We start from the raw sequence: 24,614 nt of genomic DNA, 5'->3' as shown, positions 1-24,614 counted from the left end.
GTTTTGGTCTCCGCCTGACGATGCGGAGGCAAACAGATCCGTCCTGACACACAATGTAAGTCATTGGGGATGAATCCGTTTTCAATGACACAATATGGCACAATAGAAAACGGATCCGTCCTCCATTTACTTTCAATAGTGTTCAAGACGGATCAGTTTTGGCAATGTTAAAGATAATACAAACGGATCCGTTCTGAACGGATGCATGCGGTTATATTATCGGTGCGGATCCGTCTGTGCAGATCCATGACGGATCCGCACCAAACGCGAGTGTGAAAGTACCCTAACCTGTACAATTGAGGGAATCATGACCCCTGCCATACCATATTGGATGGTCAGCCAATCGCACCAAAATTGGTGGGCTCTGCCAATATTCTTCTTTTAGGCCTCTTTCACACGAACAATACAGATTAGGTCCGGATGCGTTCAGTGAAACGCGCACCATTTTGCAAGCAAGTTCAATCAGTTTTGTCTGCGCTTGCGTTCAGTTGTTCAGTTTTTTCCGCGCGGGTGCAATGCGTTTTGATGCGTTTTTCATGCGCGTGATAAAAAACTGAAGGTTTACAAACAACATCTCTTAGCAATCATCAGTGAAAAATGCATTGCATCTGCACTTGCTTCCGGATGCAACGCGTTATTCACTGAAGCCCCATTCACTTCTAAGGGGCCAGGGCTGTGTGAAAAACGCAGAATATAGAACATGCTGCGATTTTCACGCAACGCAGAACTGATGCATGAAAAACAACGCTCATGTACACAGACCCATTGAAATGAATGGGTCAGGATTCAGTGTGGGTGCTATGCGTTCACGTCACGCATTGCACCCGCACGGAAAACTCGCTCGTGTGAAAGGGGCCTTACAGTAATATATTGTGTGCAATGTGTTGTGCTACATAAGATCACAGCATACACTTGCATGTGAAGAGCATTTTTCATCATTAAGGGAAGGGGCTGGGGTGGGGTGTAGACAGTAGCTGTAGAGAGGGCACTGCTGCAACCCCTAAAATTTCCTACGGAGCACTAGCTGCCAAGAACCAGGGCGTCAGTATATATAGGAGGACTGGAGGGTAGGATATCTCACATCTGTACATAGAAGGAGGAGTGGAGGAGGGTATGTAATGTCTTTTGTAATTGTGCTACCAATAACTGATGAATGACCACCAGCAGTGGCTTTTAGGGTCCATTCACATGACTGTATTTCTGGGTCCGCGTCCGTTCCGCAATTTTGCGGAACGAGTGTGTACTGATTCATTTTAATAGGTCCACAAAAGATGCGGACAGCACAGAGTTTGCTGTCGGTATCTGTAGTCCATTCCGCGACCCCGCAAAAAAAGAGCGCAATCGCGGACAAGAATAGGCATTTCTATCAAAGATACCCGTGTTTTGCGGATCTGCAATTTGCGGACCGTAAAACACTTACGGTTGTGTGAATGGACCCTTAAACAAATGTATTCACTATCTTGTTTTATTACTACGGTACATAATGGCAATTTTCCGAGGCTTTCTGTTGATGTACCTGATTGGTAGGGGACCCCCGCTGATCAGCTGTTTGAGAAGGCACCAGCACTCACAGTAGCGCTGCGACCTTCACTCAGCGCACAAAGCTCACCATTTGATAGCAGCTCAGCCCTATTCACTTCAATGGCGATGAACTGCGCCTAGGCCATGTGACCGATGAACATGACATCACATGGCCTAGGCAAAGCTGTGAGAAGGCTGCATCACTACTGCAAATACCAGTGCCTTCTCAAACAGCTGATTGGCTGTCGGACCACCACCAATCAGATACTGAAGCCCTATCTAGAGGATAGGTCATCAATAGAAAAGTCTCGTAAAACCCAGATTATTTTTCTCTAATTGTTTTATGTTCTGATTGTAGATTATTATTATTTTTTGTGTACATTATTAAAGGGGCAACCATCTTGACAAAAGCATGATAATACCATTAGCTAGGGGCAACACAGTTATCTTAAAAATAGTAAAGTTGCATTTACACGAGCCAATAATCGTCCAGGTTATTGGGAACGACTGACAATCTGCCCATGTAAATGTGCCACCAATCACCCGATGAATGAGCGAAACGCTCATTCATCAAGTGATCCTGTCATCCATGCGGGCACCACTAATCATAGTTTCTGGGCAGTAGACTGTGTGGTCTAAACAGCGATCTGCTGCTCAGAAACCATGAATCTGTATGGATCTGCTCTTGCGATTCCTCATAATAGAAGCCGTCTCCTCCTCTTAACGAGCAGCCGACTGTCGTGAAGGAACGCTTCCTTCCCAACAATCGGATGCCAAATCGCCCCGTCTAAATCCACCTTTAGAAGTTGTATTATGCTCTGTGATGTATACAGATGTCATTGTGCAGAGAGGGGGGAGGTGAGCTGTAAACATTGTCTATTGTAAATGGTGGATACTGTGTTATCTGACTTTCTGACAATACATTCTCTTTTAAAGGATTATCAAAACTAGACAAACCCTATTGTTAAGTCTTATAAGGCACCTGAACCTTATTGAGAGGGAGTCTTTGACTGACAGGGACATAACTATTCATCTGAATGGGAGCCACATATTACTATCACCGCTATCACTAGCATCACTTCAGCAACATAGCCCAAGACAGAACTTAAAAAAAAAGATTTTGTCCAGTTGGGACAAGCCCTTTAAAGAAGCCATACACATTCAATAGCTGGCAGATGAATGATTTGAATCTTGGCTATAAGTCCCTACATTATGTTCTCATTACTAATTAACTTTATAATTTATGCCAACTGAAACTGAGGGAGTAAGCAACTTTTTGAGCCCATTATCCCCTGTGTATATCTATGGTATGTACTAATATTTTCTGATACATCACTTATGTTGGAACTATGTGGTATGAACTACCCTTTTCTATTATGAATTACTGTATGTCATTTAGGTTAGAACTTACTGTTCATAATCACCCAATTACGTTGAGTCACGCCTAAAAATTTCTCCCCTGCTTGGCATTTTCAGTCCAAACGTAGACAGTATAACAAAATTATGCTAATATGAGGAAGAAACCTATTGACAAAAAGTTTATCAACCTTCCCTAGATAACGCAATTTTATTAGCCTTGAGCTCTTTTTATAATGTGCAGTACTCACAGCAAAATGAAAATCATAACGTATTAAAATAGGAATTTCGTAACAGCAATAAATTTATTATCAAAAGATATGCAGCTACAGTGTTCTCCTGAATCAAAGCCTAAATACAATCTAACCTGGAAGATTCATCATAACACACTTAATAGAATAGTGACGTCGTAGTATCACTACAGATGTAGTAAGCACCAAAATCAGTGGGTTAGCAACTCGATACCCAGTTTAGGCTTTAGAATTTTTGCACATAGTTAAAGTAAGCCTGCACGATAAGCTAGCGTGATAACACACCAGGTATGACTTTAACCCCTTCAGTACCGGGCCACTTTTCACCTTAAATCCCAGGCCGATTTTTCACTTTATGTGGTAATAACTTTGGAACGCTTTTACTTATCCAAGCCATTCTGAGATTGTTTTCTCGTGACACATTGTACTTCATGACAGTGGTAAATTTGAGTCATAATATTTCATTTTTATTTATTAAAAAAAGACAAAATTTACAAAAAATTAGGAAGAATTCGCAATTTTCTAAATTTATATTTCTCTGCTTTTAAAACAGATACCTCCTAAAATAGTTATTACTTTACATTTCCCATATGTCTACTTCATGTTTGGATCATTTTGTAAATTACATTTTCTTTTCTTGGGACAATAGAAGTTTAGAAGCAAATCTTGAAATTTTTCTGAAAATTTCCAAAACCCACTTTTTAAGGACCAGTTCAGGTCTGAAGTCATTTTGTGAGGCTTACAAAATAGAAACCACCCATAAATGGCAACATTTTAGAAACTACACCCCTCAAAGTATTCAAAACTGATTTTACAAACTTTGTTAACCCTTTAGGTGTTCCACAAGAATAAAAGGAAAATGTAGATGAAATTTCAGAATTTAAATTTTTGGGCAGATTTTCCATTTTAATCAATTTTTTTCTGCTAACAAAGAAAGGGTTAACAGCCAAACAAAACTCAATATTTATTACCCTGATTCTGTAGTTTAAAGAAACACCCCATATGTGGTCGTAAACTGCTGTACGGGCACATGGCAGGGCGCAGAAGGAAAGGAACGCCATATGGTTTTTGGAGGGCATAATTTTAAGTTGCCATGTCACATTTGAAGACCTCCTGATACACCCCTAGAGTAGAAACTCCCAAAAAATGACCCCATTTTTGAAACTACTGGATAAGGTGGTTTTGTTCATACTATTTTAGGGTACATATGATTTTTAGTTGCTCTATATCACACTTTTCGTGATGTAAGGTGACAAAAAATGGCTTTTTGATACACTTTTTATTTTTTTATGGTGTTCACCTGAGGGACTAGGTCATGTGATATTTTTATACAGCAGGTTCTTACGGACGCGGTAATACCGAATATGTATACTTTTTTTATGTATTTAAGTTTTACACAATAACAGCATTTTTTTAACTAAATAAATCATGTTTCAGTGTCTCCATATCCTGAGAGCCCTAGATTTTTTATTTTTTAGGAGATTGTCTTAGGTAGGATCTCATTTTTTGCAGGATGAGATGACGGTTTGATTGGCACTATTTTGGGGTGCATATGACTTTTTGATCGCTTGCTATTACACTTTTTGTGATGTAAAGTGACAAAAAGTGGCTTTTTTTGACACCGCTTTTATTTTATTTTTTTATGGTGTTTACCTGAGGGGTTAGGTCATATGGTATTTTTTTTTTAGAGCAGGTTGTTACGGACGTGGCAATACCTAATACATCTACCTATTTTTTTATTTTTTTTTTACATTTAACACAATAAAAGCATTTTTTTAACTAAAAAAAAATCATGTTTCAGTGTCTCCATATTCTGAGAGCCCTAGATTTTTTATTTTTTGGCCGATTGTCTTAGGTAGGTTCTCATTTTTGTGGGGCATATGACTTTTTGATCGCTTGGTGTTGCACTTTTAGTGATGTAAGGTGTTCATCTAAAGGGGGTGTGATATTTTTATAGAGCCGTGGCGATACCTAATATAGGTAGCGTGGCGATACCTAATATGTATACTTTTCTGTTTTTTCCTATTTTTTACAATTTTTTGTACTTTATTTCGGAAAAAGGACGCTTTTTTTTTACTTGAAACATTTCATTTTTTTTTATTTAAACTTAATTTTTTTTACTTCTTTTTTCACTTTATTTTTTGTCCCACTCTGGGACTTCAACTTTTGGGGGTCTGATCCCCTTTACAATGCATTACAACAGCGGTCCCCAACCGGGCCCTGGAAGATTGTTTGCCGGGCCGCGGCAATCAGGGCCGTCTTTAACGCGGTACTAATGAAGTGCTTTATTAGTACCGGAGGACCAGGAAGCGGTGAAGGATCTGTACTCACCGCTTCCTGGTCCGTGGCTTGGCTGTCGGCTGTGCACAGCGTGAGGGCGCACTGTGACATCACACTGTGCGCCGCGATACACAGCCGACAGCAGGATGAAGGGGATCACGATGGTGAGGAGCGGTGGCGTCCAGGAACAGGAGAGGTAAGTGTTTTTTTTATTTTATTTGCCCTGGGGGCTGATGGCTGACATGAGGGCTGGGGGATGACATATGGCTGAACGCTGACATAAGGGCTGGGGGCTGACATGGGTACTTGATGGCTGACATGGGGGGCTGATGGCTGGCTGAAATGGGGGGCTGATGGCTGGCTGACATGGGGGGCTGATGGCTGGCTGACATCGGGGGCTGATGGCTGGCTGACATAAGGGCTGGGGGCTGACATTGGGGGCTGATGGCTGGCTGACATGGTGGCTGATGGCTGACATGGGGGTTGATCTGAGGCATTGGGGGTCTGATCTGAGATCTGATTGACATTGGGGTATGATTAGAGCTGTCAGCAGAGGTCTGATTGTTGGTCTGACCTGAGGTGTAATGAAAAATATTTTTTTCTTATTGTTCTCCTCTAAAACCTAGGTACATCTTATAGGGCGAAAAATACGGTACAGTGCAGCAGGGACCAGTGCAGCAGAGACCCTAGTCAGTTTATATAGTCGTTATATATTTTAATATGCACCTTGTGTTTTGTTATGCGCATGAATCAGTCAGTGCCGACTAGCACCCTCAAAGCCCCGCCCACCCCCATAAGCCCCGCCACAGAACCCCCTGCCCACTTCCCCCCACCTGATCCCTGGGAAAATTGTCTTGCATGAAACTGGTCCTTGGTGCAAAAACTTCTGTATTGTAATGCATTGGCTGTAAGTGTAGAGATGGCCTTGCGGTTCGCCCGGTGGTCGTTTCGCGGCAAACTTTGCGTGTTCGTGATTCGCTGAACATGTGAACATATGGAGATATTCGCGCCCGCCATATTCTTTTACATTGTGAAGAACTTTGACCCATGACACATCCATCAGGTGGTACAGGACAGCCAATTGAGACGTTTCAGCACATGGACATACCCCCTACCTTATAAATAAACCTGATCTGGGCGCCATTTTACATTCAGTGTTTTGCCAGTGTAGGGAGAGGTTGCTGTGTGGAGCAGGGACAGGCTGTTAGGGACACCAAACGCTAGCTAATAGGGCCACAAAAGTATTTTTAAGGACTGGTATAGGTGTGCTATCGATAGGTGTGATACACAAAGGGGTGCGATATACTTATAATATACTTTTATAATGAGTCAAAAACACATAGATCTATATAGTGATCACCTGGAAGTCAGGGGCCTAGGGGCTAGGGGATTACTAGGGCGATTTTTATATAGGGTAAGGTTCCGGACGGGGTCGCCCTTATCAGGGCGGGTGGTCTGTGGTTAGGCTATCAGGACCAGAATAGCACTCCCCTGTAGGGCAATATCAGGGACAGTTCTTTGCCCACCCTGTCCTTCAATACCACATCATCATCTAGCCCAGGGATGGATGTTTTTTGCTTTCCCTCCGGATTGTGGTAGGACATATGGTTTCTGATTTGGTGCCGCCGAGCACTTATTATTGCCTACCACATCTATGCTTTTTGCTTAACTTTAATAATTTAATTTATTTTCATTTTGAGGGATATCTTTTCCATTCACACGTCCGCAAAATGGGTCCGCATCCGTTCCGCAACTTTGCGGAACGGGTGCAGACCCATTCATTTTCAATGGAGCCGGAATGTGCTGTCCACATCCCCATTTGCGGATCCACATCCGCATTTTCGGATCCGCACTTCCGCATCTGTGCTTCCGTTTCCGCCAAAAAATAGAACATGTCCTATTCTTGTCCGCAATTGCAGACAAAATTAGGCATTTTCTATTATAGTGCCAGCAATGTGCTGTCCGCAAATTGCAGAATGCACATTGCCGGTGTCCGTGTTTTGCAGGTCTGCAAAACACTTACAGATGTGTGAATGGACCCTCATAGTAACATTATTAAAGGTTACGTTTTATCTATATGTATATTCTAATGGATTGCCTTCCTTGTACAATGTTATAATATACTTTCTATGTTAGAAAGTATATTATAGTGCATTTGTATTGTGCGGCAGTTGTGTGCGGTTCTGCTGCGATACTGCAGGTATATAGAGGGACAAGCGTAAGGCCTCATGCACACGGATGGGTTTTTTTTCGGTCCGCAAAAACGGTTTCCGTTGTTCCGTCATCCGTGTCCGTTTTTTCTTCCAAGGGTCTTCCTTGATTTTTGGAGGATCCACGGACATGAAAAATGGAAAAAAAATCTAAGTCAAGTTTGCCATTGAAATGATAGGAAAAAACGGACACGGATCACGGACACGGGTGACAATCTTGTGTGCATCCGTGATTTTTCACGGACCCATTGACTTGAATGGGTCCGCGAACCGTTGACCGTGAAAAAAATAGGACCGTTTTATTTTTTTCACGCCCAGGAAACACGGATCACGGATGCGGCTGCCAAACGGTGCATTTTCCAATTTTTCCACGGACCCATTGAAAGTCAATGGGTCTGCGAAAAAAAACGGAAAACGGAACCACGGACGCGGATGCACACAACGGTCGTGTGCATGAGGCCTTATTGGAACAAATAATTTCTACTGGTGTGATAGACCAGTCGCCCCCCAAAAAAACTGATTGAAGCAGGGTGTTATATACCAATATACTTTCTTTATAGTGCATTTGGGTACTGGATAGTGCATTTGCGCATGCGCGTACGCGAAAATTATATTGCTGATATTTCGCATTGAAAAAAATTTATGAATGGAGATCGCAAATTCGAATAATACATCTGGTATGTCACTGTCCATGTTGTGGGACTATTTGTGCACTTCTAGTAAGTATTTCTTGGCTGCAAATATGAGCTGAAGGTTTTTCAGGTTCGCCTGCTATTAAAATGAATGGGACCCGCCGCAAACTTGCAGTTTGTGAACATTTGATCGCGTTCGCGCACCGTCCCGGCAGATGTTCGTCCATCACTATGTAAGTGTATTACAATTTTTAATACCCTTACAGCTTTCTGCCTGTGAGATCCAGGAAGCTGGATCTCACAGGCTGTCACGGAAGGCAGCCACGATGCCTAAGGTTCCTTTCAGATGGGCGAGTTTTCCGCGCGGGTGCAATGCGTGACGTGAATGAATCATGACTCATTCATTTCAATGGGGCTGTGTACATGAGCAATGTTTTTCACGCATCACTTGTGCGTTGCGTGAAAATCGCAGCATGTTCTATATTCTGCGTTTTTTCACGCAACGCAGGCCCCATAGAAGTGAATGGGGCTGCGTGAAAATCGCATTGCATCCGCAAGCAAGTGCGGATGCAATGCAATTTTCACGGATGGTTGCTAAGGAGATAATAATAAATAGGGATGAGGTCCATTCACTTTATTATTTTCCATTATAAGATGGTTATAATGGAAAATAATAGCATTCTTTAAGGGTACTTTCACACTTGCGTTTTTCTTTTCCGGCATAGAGTTCCGTCACAGGGGCTCTATACCGGAAAAGAACTGATCAGGCATATCCCCATGCATGCTGAATGGAGAGTAATCCGTTCAGGATGCATCAGGATGTTTTCACTTCAGTCGTTTTGACTGATCAGACAAAAGATAAAACCGCAGCATGCTACGGTTTTATCTCCGGCGAAAAAAACTGAAGACTTGCCTGAATGCCGGATCCGGCATTCAAAATACCGGAATGCTGGATCCATTCATCCGGCCTGCGCATGTGCAGACCGGTAAAAATGTGAAAAAAGATACAAGACGGATCCGTCTGTCCGCATGACAAGCGGAGAGACGGATCCGCTCTTGCAATGCATTTGTGAAACGGATCCGCATCCAGATCCGTCTCACTAATGCTTTCAGTCACATGCAGATCGGCTGTTCCGTACATGTACGGCGCTGGTATCCTAGGGGTTAATGCTGGCTACATCTGTAGCTTATTATGAAGTCAGAAAACTTCTCTTAAGGGTGTATTAGACTGCCAAATTTTATGCCCGATGATCAGTAATGAGCATTCCTATAAATTCTCGTTACTGATCATCTGACATTCTAATACTGCCTCTAAAGCATGCTGAAAGATCTGGATTTGCCGGTGGCAGATTACTCTGTCTAATACCAATCTGCCGCTGGCACTCCACTGTCCTGCATGGGGATGATCGATGGCATAGCGATCGCTCCTCCCCATGTTGAGGAGAACATTTCTGCATGTAATAGCAGCGGTGTCCTCTGGTAGCTATCTGCCGACTGCTTCCCTCCCGACAATCGCAGCATCTGGGTGTCGCTTTGACTTATCCAGGGCATTCTGAGACAGTTTTTTCGTCACATATTGTACTTCATGACACTGGTAAAATGAAATCCAAAAAAATAATTTTTATTTACAAAAAAATATCAAATTTACCAAAAATTTGTAAAAAATTGCTAATTTCCAAGTTTCAATTTCTCTACTTCTATAATACATAGTAATACCTACAAAAATAGTTATTACTTTACATTCCCCATATGTCTACTTCATGTTTGGATCATTTTGGGAATGATATCTTATATTTTGGGGATGTTACAAGGCTTAGAAGTTTGGAAGCAAATCTTGAAATTTTTCAGAAATGTTCAAAAACCCAATTTTTAGGGACCAGTTCAGGTCTGAAGTCACTTTGTGAGGCTTACATAATAGAAACCACCCAAAAAAAACACCCCATTCTAGAAACTACACCCCTCAAGCTATTCAAAACTGATTTTACAAATGTCGTTAACCCTTTAGGTGTTCCACAAGAGTTAATGGCAAATGGAGATAAAATTTTAGAATTTAGATTTTTTGGCAAATTTTCCATTTTAATATATTTTTTCCAGTAACAAAGCAAGGGTTAAAAGCCAAACAAAACTCAATATTTATTGCCCCGATTCTTTAGTTTGCATAAATCCCTCATATGTGTCCGTAAACTACTGTACGGGCACACGGCAGGGCGCAGAAGGAAAGGAATGCCATATGGTTTTTGGAAGGCAGATTTTGCTGGACTGGTTTATTTACACCATGTCCCATTTGAAGCCCCACTGATGCCCCCCTAGAGTAGAAACTCCATAAAAGTGACCCCATCTAAGAAACTACACCCCTCAAGGTATTCAAAACTGATTTTACAAACTTTATTAACCCTTCAGGTGTTGCACAAGAGTTATTGGCAAATGGGGATGAAATTTGAGAATTTCATTTTTATTTTTGCCAGATTTTCCATTTTAACCCATTTTTTCCACTAACAAAGCAAGGGTTAACAGCCGAACAAGACTGTATCTTTATTGCGCTGACTCTGCCGTTTACAGAAACACCCCATATGTGGTCGTACACTACTGTACGGCCACACGGCGGGGCGTAGAGGGAAAGGAGTGCCGTGTGGTTTTTGGAGGGCTGATTTTTATGGACCGGTTTATTTACACCGTGTCCTGTTTCAACCCCCCTGGAGTAGAAACTCCCTAAAATTGACCCCATTTTGGAAACTACGGGATAAGGTGGCGGTTTTGTTGGGACTATTTTTAGGGTACATATGATTTTTGGTTGCTCTATATTACATTTTTGTGAGGTAAGGTTGCCAAAAATTGAAATTCTGAAATTTCATCTCCATTTGCCATTAACTGTTGAGGAACACCTAAAGGGTTAATAAAGTTTGTAAAATCAGTTTTGAATACCTTGAGGGGTGTAGTTTCTTAGATGGGGTTACTTTTAGGGAGTTTCTACTCTAGGGGTGCATCAGGGGGGCTTCAAAAGGGACATGGTGTCAATAAAGGCCATCAAAATCGGCCTTCCAGAAACCATGTCGGTCCTTTCCTTTTGCGCCCTGCCTTTTACTGATACAGCAGTTTACGACCACAAATGTGGCGTTTCTGTAAACTGCAGTATCAGGGTAATAAATATTAAGTTTTGTTTGGTTGTTAACCCTTGCTTTGTTACCGGAAAAAACGGATTGAAATGGAAAAGTGTCAAAAATAGCTGTTTTGGCACAATTATTATTTTTTTTCTGACCGTGTTAATCTGGGGTGTTAGGTCATGGGGTAAGCGGGGCACAGATCGGGTCCTGGGGCAAGTATGGGTGCTGGGGCACAGATGGGGTGATGCTGGCTCAGATCCACACGTGCAGGCAGCGCTCCTCTCTCCTCGGGCTCCGGACACAAAAGGAGGAGGAGAGGAGGGCTGCTATGATTTGAATCTCCCGCCGGCCCGCCCACCTACCAATCAGAGGCGATCCTGAGAGGTGATGTCACCATCACCACTCAGGATCTAAGGATGGTGATTAATGGGCTAAAAACACACCACCGATCACCATCCTGTTCCGGGTAATCGGGTCCTCAGAGACCCGAATAACCCGGAAACGCAGCAAACCGCAGGTCTGAATTGACCTGCGGTTTTCTGCGATCGCCTACATGGCGGGTGTCACAGGACCCCCCGCCGCATTTGCCCCAGGTGCCTGCTCAATGATTTGAGCAGGCAGCATGTTCCGATCACCGCCCGCCGTGCGGCGGTGATCGAAAATACACAGGGCGTACAGGTACGCCCTGTGTCCTTAAGTACCAGGACATAAGGGCGTACCTGTACGCCCTGTGTCCGGAAGAGGTTAAAGAGAAACAGTTGGCAACTACGTTACAAGCTATATTCAGGAGATATGTTCTCATTTATGTCTTTTTTTTGTGAAAATGAGGATTTTATGCTGTCAATCTTATCACACTCCCTGGTACCCCCATAGGCAATCACCTTTCAGCTTCTCGCTGCTGCTTGCCAGTGTGTGATCAGATAATATTTGCATGTAGCTTTACAGTGCGCTCAAGAACTAATTTTACTGGTGGGCCCAAGGCGCCTCAGTCCGACACTGCCATTGCAAGTATGGTAGAGACCTTGACGCCTGGCTAAAACGATACCAAACAGTATACAACGACATGTAGAGAATTATATTATACTGCTACTCACACTCCTGTCCATCAGACTGACAGGGTATGGCTAAACGGCAACACTGGTCGCGGCCAGGATCGCAGGGCCATCGCAGTGTAGCGGTGATTCCATAGAAATGAATGGGGTCACAACATGAGTTTCCATTGTGCTGCAACTGCGACCCCTGAATCACGAAAAAAATCCAACTCCGCTGAATTCTTTAAAACTCAGGGGTTGCAGTGTGCGACTCTCACTGCAACCATATTCATTTCTATGGGCTTCCCGCTACACTGTGATGCCCCCGCGATCCTGGCCATGACCAGTGTCGTCGTACCCTTCAGGGTCCATGATTTTATTCTCATGTTACAAATATAAAGATATATAAAGCATACAAAAATATATACTGGTATGCCAATCCAAGTATCTAAAAGAACTGTCACCTGTAACGTCTTAAACATAATATATCCTAGCTGAACGGTTACCATGGAAACCCAATAAACTGCTCCGAGCAGCAAACCTGAAGTACCGAGTGGACAATCTTATGGCTTTGAGGATAGCAGGACATCTATGGCAATATACAAAACAGCATGCAATAAATAAAACATCATGTGCAGCAAAGTGTGCAGCCTACACATCAGGATGATACCATAGTAACATCTAATATCCGGTATTTTCTGCTAATCCACAAAACAATAGCAAAACAAGAAGCCTCTGTGTATGAATTCTAGCAAATACCAGCGCACGCCCCTAATACTTCTCTATCATTTAGCTGAATACCATGAAATCATCTGCCGGGAAAAAATCTACTGTCATTTTGGGAGAACATTGTGATTAAATATCATTATTACTCGCTGACTACAAATGTAGAATTCTCATGAAATTGCTGTCACAGTAAAATGATGCTGCAAGTCTGCTATGCAGTAGGGAATGCTGAGACTTGCAGTGCATTCATAGCTGCCACTATATTTACAAGTGAAAAGTTTACCAGTAAAGTAAAAAAAAAAAACTGCAGACTGAAAACATGGTCACTCTATACATTACCATTAAGGGTACTTTCATGGTGCTGGAGGTTCCCCAAGGGGTGGTATTTCAGAAGGTCTCCCCAGGGATTCCCTAGGCATTGATCCTCCCAGTGCTGATCAGAAGACTTCTCTGACTTCCAAACAGGGGGCAATGAGAAGCCTGATATCCCCACCCTCCAGGGAGACACTTGCAGCTCTAGCAGGAGGAGGTGGAGGAGGAGGATCCTTCCCAGATGCACCTAGCTGAAGATATATATCTCTAGGTACTAGAATGATCCTTGATCTACAACAGCAACCTGAGCCTGGTTTATGGCTTCCTTAACAAAGCAAAACTATCTACATGTTTGCAACAAGTGCAGATATAAAAAACGAACAAGCACCCTTTTTTTTTTTTTTTTAAAGGGCAATGAAAATGTTGACTACTATACACAAGAAGAGGATGACTGCAAGTGGACCTTTTGTAGACTTTTTTGTGGCGCTTTTATCAGTAGTAGTGATTAGTGAGGAGGCAGAGATTTTTTTATTTATTTTACTCACTTATATAGCGCTCATCTATTCCACAGTGCTTTACATTTATATTTATTATTATTTATATATACAATATCACTTCTTATATTACACATTTATATAACTCACTTTTATCGCTGACATATTCTGCAGCACTTTACAGACTTGCTGCCTCCAATGGGGCTCACAATTAAGGGTTCCTGCACACGACAGTTTGATGTTTTGCGGTCTGCAAATAAAATATCCGCAAAACACAGATACCGGCCGTGGGCCCACAATAGAACAGTTCAATCCTTGTCCGTAATGCGGACAATAATAGGACACATTAAATTTTTTGCCGGAACGGCCACGTGGACATACGGACAAGGAATGCACATGGAGTCACTTCATTTTTTTTTTTTTGCAGCCCCATTAAAGTGAATGGTTCCGCATACAGAACGGACACAGGAAAAAGATACGTTCATGCGCAGGAGCCCTGAGTTCCCTATCAGTATGTATTTGGAGTGTGGGAGGAAAGCCACACAAACACGGGGCGAACATACAAACTCCATGCAGATGTTGCTTCACATGCTTTGAGTGACAGCTGAATGCACTTTATATTGAAGTTTCGCCTCCAGTGCACTTGCAGGAGCAGAATCTGACAGACTAAGGGCTCTTTCACACGAGCGGATGCCGTGCGGGTGATCCGCTGCGTGAAACAGAGCCAAGCCCCGCACCGGACAGCAGAGACACGAAGCACTAACATGACTGATAATGGTCCGTGCCTCTCTGATCTTTTTACTACAAAATCACAGTGAGATAAAGTTGTCACCGTAACAAGGTAGCAAAAGGTCACAGAGAGGCAAAGCACATTATCAATCATGTTAATGCCCCGTGTCTCTACTGTCCAGGACAGGGCTTTTGCTCTCTTTCACGCTGTGGATTCCACGCACAGGATCCGCTCGTGTGAAAGAGCCCTAAAGGTTCAAATTCTTACTACTTCAGACACTACTGCTCTTTCCACCCCCTATCTAGCAGTCTAGAATGGTCACACCTGCTGTGACCTAGCAAGGGGTTTTGTTTGGGAAGGCAGGTATTTTCCTCCCAACACAGGCGATTTCCAGCCAGGTGAGATCAAATACCGGACTGGAGTTTAAGTGCCGGTCCGGGTTTTGGCAGCACCTGGCTGTCCTTTAAATAGGGCGGCAAAAATCCTTGCACCGGCCCTTTCTGGAAGATGTACTAAAGGCTGTTCCAAGTCATGGTAATTAAAACTGGCCACAGTGACATGGATCTTCCTTTGATATCATCAGAAAATGTGTATGTTAGTTTGTGTTATAATACTGTATATGTAAGTATCTCACGGACCGCGTTCCACAGACATCTGCATGAGGATTTATTTGGTCAGTTTTTTCCATCAGTGATTGTGAGTGAAAACCACAGAACAAGTGCAGATCAAATCATTACACCTGATCTCTGAGTAGGCTTCGCCACTGGTGTTTGCTCACGTGAGCGTGTGTGCCCCATGACTGTATTGCCGGACTTTAAAGGGAACCTGTCATCAACTTTAGGCTACATGCACACGAACATTAGGGCTTCGTGCCCATGCTGCGGACCGCAAATTGCAGTCTGAAATGCACGGGCACAGACCGTGGGGCAGCCGCATGCGGATCGCGGATCCATTCACTTGAATGGGGTCCACAATCCGCTTCCGACGGTCCGCACTGCAAAAAAAAGTAGTGCATACGCTACTTTTTTGCGGTGCAGAGGCACGGCCAGAAACACCACGGAAGCACTCCGTAGTGCTTCCGTGGGGTTCCGATCCGTGCCTCCGTTCCCCATCTCCGTGATTGCGGACCCATTCAAGTGAAACGGTCCGCGATCTGTGGTGCGGAATGCACACGGCCGGCGCCCGTGTGTTGCGGACCCGCTGTATGCGGGCCGCAATACGGCCACGGGGGGCAAACAGTTGTGTACATGTAGCCTTATGCTGCCCATACTAACGGCAGTATAAAGTAGAGACAGGTGAGTTGATTTCAGCGTTCTGTCATTTATAAGTTACAAGTAAGTGGTGGCCGAGAACCAACATCACAATCATTGCAGACTGGGCCTGGAAAAGAGTCCCGGCCACCTGAGAAGAGTCCTGGTTAGGCCTCTTGCATATGGGCGTTGTGGGTCCGTTCCGTGCATTGGGGACCGCAATTTGCGACATGTCATAGTGCAGTTGTTCCCTTTTTGTCATGTGACTTATTGTCGCATGATACATGTCACTGTCAACTTTTTGTAGCGCGACAGATTGAGTTTAACTATTGTACTGCAACTGCAGTCCAAATGAATGTATTCAGTTGCACTACAAATAGAAAAGTCCGTAATATGGACAATAATAGGACATTTTTTTGCCGAACAGCCATGCGGACATACGGAAACGGGATGCACGCGGCGTAAATTAATTATTTTTTATGGAGTGAATCGATCCGCATACCAGCCGCAAAAAAAAAAGCACAAAAACGGGAAGGGGGGGGGGGGGGGGGGGAAATACGTGCAGCCCTGAGTCAGGTGTCTGCATGCTGGAAGCCAAACCAGGAGTGAATTTCCAAAACAGCATCAGGAAACCTGACCGTGTGGTCACACCCTTAGGCACCTTTCAGACGAGCAAGTTCCACGCATCGGACTCGCAGTGTGAGTATGTGGCAGCTCCTGTCCTGATCTCCCAGCACTGAAGGGGTCACATAGTATTATGAGCATTATATTACTTTATGATGCTATGTAACGCTTAGGCCTCTTGCACATGACCGTATGTATTTTGCGGTCCGCCAAAAACGGATCCGCAAAAAAGGATATCAGTGTGCATTCCGTATTTTACAGAACAGCTGGCCCTTCATAGAACAGTACTATCCTTGTCCGTAATGCGGACAATAATAGGACATGTTCTATTTTTTTGCGGAATGGAAATACGGACATACGGAAACGGAATGCACACACGTTTTTTTGCGGACCCATTAAAGTGACTGGTTCCGCCAAAAAAACGTAATGGACACGGAAAGAAAATCCGTTCGTGTGCAAGAGGACTTACAGTTTTGGAATTTATTGGATAACACTGACAACGTTATGTCAGTGTTATCCAATACATTCCAGACCTCTCAGAGTAAAATAGCATCATTAATCAATATAATGCTATGCGACCCCGTCAGTGCTATGGAGGTCAGTATGGGAACTGCCGCATACTCACGCTGCGAGTCTGATGTGTGGAACTCGCTCGTCTGAAAGGGGCCTTAATCTATTATTAGCCAATTAAATGTCAAATACTGGATGCAGGCTTATTTTCTTGTTCCCATGGGCTTGTACTCTGCAAAGGTTTTATAAGGCTGGCCGTGTTATTTTACAGCGCTGTCAGTAGCTGATAAAAGAAAGAAGCATTTTCATGGATATGTGGTAAAGACTGATGTTCACTGAAACATTTGCTAACTTGAGTGCAAAGGTTAATGACAGCTCATCACTATAGAAAGATACAACGTGAAGTTTAATGCCATCATACAACAGGAGCTCCTGAGCTGCTACCATACACACTGGGGCAGATTTATCAAAACTGCTGCAAAGGAAAACTGACTTAGTTGCCCATAGCAACCAATCAGATTCCACCTTTCATTTTCCAAAGGAGATCTAAAAAATGATAGGTGGAATCTGATAGGTTGCCACTAGTGTTGAGCGAATTGAAGTCCACGAAGTAGATCTGAATTTCAGGGAATATTCAATTTGCCACAAAGCAGAATTTCCTTGTGCTTCAAATTGATTTTTCCCTGAAATAGTGTAAAAAAAAAAAAACATACCTCATCCACTTGCTCGCGACGGGAAGGTTGATTGAAGATCTCACGAGATTTCACACTAGATCTTCAATTAAGATGGCGGCGGCCCTCTAATTGCACCCACTACTTACAAAGAAGTGCGCCTCGTGACAAAGTAATTAGTCACAAAGTGAATTTTTGGTAAGATTCGGCGAAGCAGCCAAATCAAATTTTTGAACCCTTTGCTCATCTCTAGTTGCTACCGGCCCGTTTTCCCACTGAGTTAAGGCTCATGCACATGAGGGTGTGTGCCTTGTGCCCGTATTGGGGAATGCAAACAGCAGGTTTTTGAATGGGTCTGCTGTACTCAAGATACGGAGTTGAGGCACAGATTGGAAGCAGTAGTGTTTCTCTGCGTGTGACTCCAGGTCGTGCAGTGAGGAAAGTCTATTTGGAGAGGTTCCTGCCCTAGCAGAGTAAATTTCATAATGCTGAAGGCCCCAAAAGCCATGGATATGGAGAAGCTGATTGTCCTAGTCCAGGAAAGGGCCCTACATTTGGGACACGAGGTCGGGAATATCACGAGCGCTACAAAAAAAGATGATGCATGGTTGGAAATGACCCAGGAGCTGTTTGCAAGTGTATGGGCCAAAACTAAAGACCAGAGTCGCCAGAATTTGGGTAAGTGGCCAAGCTATACATGTGTGATCCTTGCTGTCCTCCCTAGCATAGCATATGTCATACACTGTCCTCCGTAGCATAGCACAAGTCATATGCTGTCTCCTCCCTAGTATATGTTTGTTTTTGTAAATTTTCTTTTGTTGTCATTTTTTTTAAAGTGGATAAAGTCAAGAATCGTTGGCGGAGCTGCAGGGACTAGTTCCGCAAAGAAATGCATCACCAAGGCCGCAGTGGGTCCGGCCCACCCAAGAAAAGGCCCTACATGTTTCGAGAACATCTCATGTTACTGCGTGATGTCATGGAGCTGCATCCGTAAATGAATTCTAAACAATGACTAATACATGTTTATCAATATACACTGTATGTCGACTGTTAGTATTTTATAAACAATTTGTAAATTAGAAATGTCATAGTTGCCAATAGCAACCAAGCCAATTCCTCCTTTAATTTTTAAAAGTAGGTGGCCAATATTACAGAATCTGACACTTCTAATTTACCCAATGTTGCTACATGACCACATATGTAATATGTTGGTTAATGAATGTAATACTATGTGATAAATGTTGTTTGTTGATGATAGTAATATGTGCCTTGACTATTATATATATATTTTTATATTTGCTTATCTTTTAATTAGCATGTTCTGTTATTTTTAATGTGAAGAACAGAGGATAACCTTGAAGAGGAAACAGAAGAGGGCGCTGTGCACCACTCAAGTACATGCGAGGAGGAGATTCAGTCTTCCAAATCTCCTCCAAAGAGTGGTGAAGGACCTTGCACCACAGTGGCCTCTCGCCCCGCAGCTTCGGGAGTGGATTCCCCCCTCCCACTTTTACCTTGCAACAAAGCCGCAGAAAACGCCATATGCCTAAAGCCGAAGCATTAGTCAATACAGAGGTCCTTGTCTAGAGCCCACTAGGAAGACCACTTCAAGCTGTATGGCAGGACTCTGGCGCCTCATTTGAGGAACCTGCCTCCAGAACGATTGTTGAGAACGCAAGCTGCTATAGAAATTGTTCAGGAGGCAGCAACTCCTCCTAATGACCCCACAGAAATATTTGTGGCACTTGAAAATTGGCGCACCCATGGGCACCTGACTGGCCCCTGGCCAATGCCAACTTCCCCATTTTCCTAGCGGCTGACACAATACCCTCCTCCAAGGGAACATTATGCCCCAAAAAGTCAGCCATATGGGCAAACCTATCATATCATGGCGAGACCTCCATATGCCCAGCCTGTCCTGTCCACATCACAACCAGGCCCATCTCAACTAGGGATGAACGAATCGACTTCGGATGAAACATCTGAAGTCGATTCGCATAAAACTTTGTTCTAACACTGTATGGAGCAGGAGCTCAGTACAGTATTACAATGTATTGGCTCCAATGGGCCGAAGTTATTACCCAAAGTCTCGCGATACTTCGCGAAGCAATAACTTCAGAAATTGACTTATACTGTAAAAAAACATTTCCCGAACTCGGGTTCGTTTCCAAGTGGTACCTTGGAACTGAACCAGAGTTCGGGAAATGTTTTTTTACAGTACAAATTATGTACAAGTCTTCATTCAGCAGGACCTGCGCTGACGTCACCACGCTCACCACGTGGTGAGCGTGATGACGTCAGTGCAGGTCCTTTTGCAGGTCCTGCAAGAAGAAGAAAGAAGACGATAATGGCTGCGCAATCAAGTGGATGAGGTGAGTAATTTTTTTATTATTTTTTAACCCTGAAAGGGCCATTTTACTAAGCATTCTGTATTAAAGAATGCTATTATTTTCCATTATAACCATGTTATAATGGAAAATAATAAAATCTACAGAAGACTGAACCAAACCCGAAATTCAGTGAAGAAGTCCGGGTTCGGGTCTGGGTACCACATTCAGTTTTTTATCACGCGCGAGCAAAACATATTAAAACGCTTTGCACCCGCACGGAAAAAACTGAACAACGCAACACAATCGCAGACAAAACTGACTGAAATTGCATGCAAACTCGCACGGGTTTCTCGGCACGCACCCGCAATGCATCCGGCCCCAATCCGCGACACTCGTCTGCAAGAGGCCTTTAGTGTTGGGCGCGAATATTCGAATAGCAAATATTTATCGTGAATATCGGCACTTCGAGAATTTGCAAATATTTTGAATATAGTGATATATATTTGTAATTTCGAATATTCTAGATTTTTTTTTTCATCAATAACTTCCTTTCTTGCTTGGGGGCCAATGAGAAGGCTGCAATGTCTTTGTCTGAGCTTAGCAACATCCCTAGCAACCAATAGGAAAGTTGCCTACCCCTTACTATAAAAGAACCTCCCCAGCAGCCATTGTATGCAGTATTTTGCAGATCTGAGAGGGAGAGCAGTGTTATTGCTGTGCTCTCTGCTTTCCTGTGTCATTACATTAGATAGTTAGTTAGTTAGTTAGTTTATATATATAATACAGATAGTCAGTGTAGGTTAGATAGTGATATAGTGTAGCTGATAGGTTCTGCTGTCCATACATACATGCTACATACATAGTGCTGTGATGTCACAAGTTCATAACAATACTTAGTGCACAATCATAAATAAGTAGTCAGACCTGTTAAAATGTGAAGTTGCACATACTGCGGCAAAATATTCGCATCATTAGTGCCGATTTCGCAATCGCAAATACATTGGAGCACTCTATCTGCATATAAAGCTATTGTAATGTTCTGCCATGCCAACCATTTTCTCCAGTCTCAGGAAACTTCCAGCAGCTTGAAAAATGTAGCTATAGTGACCCATGCCTGTATTTTGCGCGCATTACGCGACTATTACATTGCCGATTTTTCGCGATCAAGAAAATTATCTCGAATTCGCAAATATATGACAATTATTTTACCAATATAAAATAATATCGCAAATTCGAATATTGCCCCTGACGCTCATCACTAGAGGCCTTAGGGTACCTGCACACGCGGCAGATTTTCTTGCAGAAATTTCTGCGCCTGAAAATCAGAACCATTTATTTGAATGGAGTAGCAAGCACATGGATTTCTGCAAGCCCCATTCAGGTGAATGGAACTGATTTTTAGGTGCGGAAAAGTCTGCCGTGTGAAGGTACCCTTATAATGCATCGGGTGAAATATGGTGCAAATCTGCAACAAATCCACATGTGCCTTGTGCAATTTTTATCAAGGATGATCGACGATATAGCAAATTGATCAGCACTTGTATAAGGACCTTTTACATGGGCGGATAATTGCCCAGACGAACAACCGTATAGACGATCATTCATACTTACAATTGTTTGTGTGGCCCTTCGTTTACTTTATGGTTGGCAGTAAATACCTCTTTACACAGGGACATGTGCTGCCAAGAAACAAGCATTTTTATACCCACGTAAAAGACCTGATTAGCTGATCATTGATATGTTTACTTGCAGCAATGATCTGGTTACACCACAATCCTACCAAAAATATCAATGTATCAGTTCAAGACTGGGCCATTTATACCCGGTTCCTGACCATACACAGTTTCTGTTATTTTAGTACAGGCGTCTTTGAAAGCAATAACTTTTTTTCCGTTTGGTTATGTAAATAGTTGTTGTGTTTTTTTTGGTGAAACATGGAGCTTTATTTTTATGTAACTTTTTTTCCCATTAAATTTTTTTTTTTGTGAATAGCACAAAATACAACTAAAATAATTTTTATTATGTCCCCCTTCCATAACAGTTGTTTTGATTAATGAAATTTATAGGCTATGATCACCAGGGCAGGGCTAGAAGCTGCATTGCAGTGTGTGGTGGCATATATATATATATATATATATATATATATATATTTTTTTTTTTTTTTAATCTTACACTTTGTGTCCCCCACCCCCATAAGGACATAAAAGACGAGACGCTTCTTGATTTCTATACACAGCGCTCCTTATAAACCTGTCAGAGCAAATATAACATAGGAACAAGGCACAATAAGATAACTACTGACTTACCACTCTTGATCAGTCAGTACGGAGACTCAGTGGTTAGCACTGGTGCCTTGCACCGCTGGGGTCCTATCATCCACATCTGCATGGAGTTTGTATCATCTCCCCTTGTTTGTGTGGGTTTCCTCTACTTTCCTCCCACACTCCAAAGCCATACTGATAGGGAACTTAGATTGTAAGCCCCATTGGGGACACCAATGATGGTAATGTCTTTAGAGCGCTGCGCTATATAAGGACTCATGCACACTTTCCGTGTCCATTCCGTTTTTTTTTTTTTTTGCAGACCATATACGGAACCATTAATTTTAATGGGTCTGCAATAAAACGGAAGTTACTCCATGTGCATTCCGTTTCCGTATGTCCGCAAAAAAAAAAAAAAATGTCCTATTGTTGTCCACATAACAGACAAGGATAGAACTGTTCTATTAGGGACAGCTGTTCCGTTCCACAAAATACGGAATACAAACGTATTTCTTGCGGAGCCGTGTTTTGAGTAAATTGAGTAAAATCAATAAATAAATGTAATTTCTGAAGATGCTGACTCGCTTACCTGCCGCATCCTGGTATGTAGCGGACTTGGAGCCTCCAGCCATTGAATTCTTGAATTAGTTCTTCAAGCAAAGTGCAGTAAAATATCACTCCTAATCTAGGTTTTGATTTAAAAGCTATAGGAAGGAGCAGCATTAATTTTGATTGTCCTCCAAAATCCGGTCCAAGTAAGTATAAAATACACTATGTGTTGTCACCTCGCATAAAACCCTTGTGAATGTGTGATTCAGCGAGTTAGTTTAGCTTCAGTCATTCCCTGGGGTAGAAAATCATTAACAAAGGTGATGCTGATGAGTTAGAAGTAACAGTTAAGATTTTTTTTTCCATTGAGAAAAAGAAGGAAAAGGTCATGTCAACTATATGTTAGTGTATACAAGTATATGTGAGCACCAGAGATGCCACTGGCAGGGCTCCATAGGAACTTTGCTGTGGCAGACCTAGGAGTCTTCAGAGCCGAGTTTGTCATGGCAACCGAATAGCTCTCAATCTGGGCACAGGGGAGCCGTTTAGGCCCCAACTTCTGAGCAGGCACCATCTTCAAAGTCCCGACTATTGGCGTACATGTACGGCAGAGGTCGGGAAGCAGTTAAGGTCCATTACATGGACTGATGACAGAAACATTTACTGAGGATGAATGTTCATAGGAACACACATTCCCAATAATCGCCCTGTGTAAAGGTGCCACCAATCACCCATTGAATGAGAACGCACATTCATCAGGTTACTGTGCCTTTTGACTGGCACCAAAAATCATTGTTTCTGGGCAAGAGATCATCCTGTGTAAACAGGGATCTTCTGCCCAGAAACAATGAATCTGTATGGGGATAAGCGATCGCAGGAACGATTGCTCGTCCCCATACAGAGAAGAAGAATGCTGCATGTAAATGCAGCTTTAACATTCTCTGACTAGCAGGCAATTATCAGAAATGTTTGGTTCATTCCCAATAATTTCCTGGTAAGTCATCCTGTATAAAATGTCCATAAGTCTAAATTCTTGGACATCATCTATACTCTGCTGTTTCAGTCAGCTACATAGACTGGAGCAGCAGAGCACATGCTTGTTTTGTCTGGGGAGCGATCATTAGGAGAAAGAAAATGGCTGCTATTATATGAGTACAGACAAAACCTGTCCTAATCACACAGCAGGACAAATTACTTCACAATACTGAGCTAAAAAGCTGCCTCATCCTCCTCTCTGCTTGACAGGGATTATTATCCTAAATACAGCTGATATGATCTTCAACTGAATCTTGGTAGGAATGGAGTTCATGAGGAGACATTAAGTACAGAGAGGAGGGTGGGGATGTAGCAGATGAGCAGCAGAACTTGTATGCAGTCTCCATTACCACAGCCCTACATTACCACAGTCTGTCCTGTCCATCCTCATGTCTCTTCATTAACTCTTCCCACAGATATACTATAATAGATAAATATAGTGTTCAAAAGAAAATATATTGCTAAAATTTTTATTTTTTTTTATATTATGGTGTTTCGAAAATAAAATTAAGATAATCACAGTAGAAAGTGCGGGTGATCAGTAACAGTAGAGAATACAGAGCGCCCTTTGCTCTCAGGGAACTCAATAGTATTGATAATCTGTCTGACTTGTTGCCGTAATGGTTAAGGCTCAGTCTCTGTTGTAATGTAGCATATGTCTTGATACAATGTTGCAGATCTACTAAGGGTCACTCTTGTATTAAAGGGTTTCTACCACTTCGTTTTCACATAATTGGCTG

General features: G+C 42.7%; 1 protein-coding gene across 3 annotated transcripts in view; it reads right to left on the bottom strand.

The window, feature by feature from the left end:
* Positions 1-23,076, bottom strand: part of TRPM6 (transient receptor potential cation channel subfamily M member 6) — a 262,839-nt gene extending 239,763 nt beyond the window's left edge. For all 3 annotated transcript variants that reach the window (XM_040417069.1, XM_040417070.1, XM_040417071.1), the window contains exon 1: positions 22,880-23,076. In XM_040417069.1, coding sequence (XP_040273003.1) covers positions 22,880-22,888 — 9 coding nt within the window. In that variant the 5' untranslated portion in view covers positions 22,889-23,076. The remainder of the gene's footprint in view (positions 1-22,879) is intronic.
* Positions 23,077-24,614: the final 1,538 nt, after the last annotated feature.

The sequence above is a fragment of the Bufo bufo genome, chromosome 2 (assembly GCF_905171765.1).
Source record: "Bufo bufo chromosome 2, aBufBuf1.1, whole genome shotgun sequence".
In the NCBI taxonomy this organism is placed as follows: Eukaryota; Metazoa; Chordata; class Amphibia; order Anura; family Bufonidae; genus Bufo; species Bufo bufo.
This window is presented reverse-complemented; position numbering and strand designations above follow the sequence as displayed.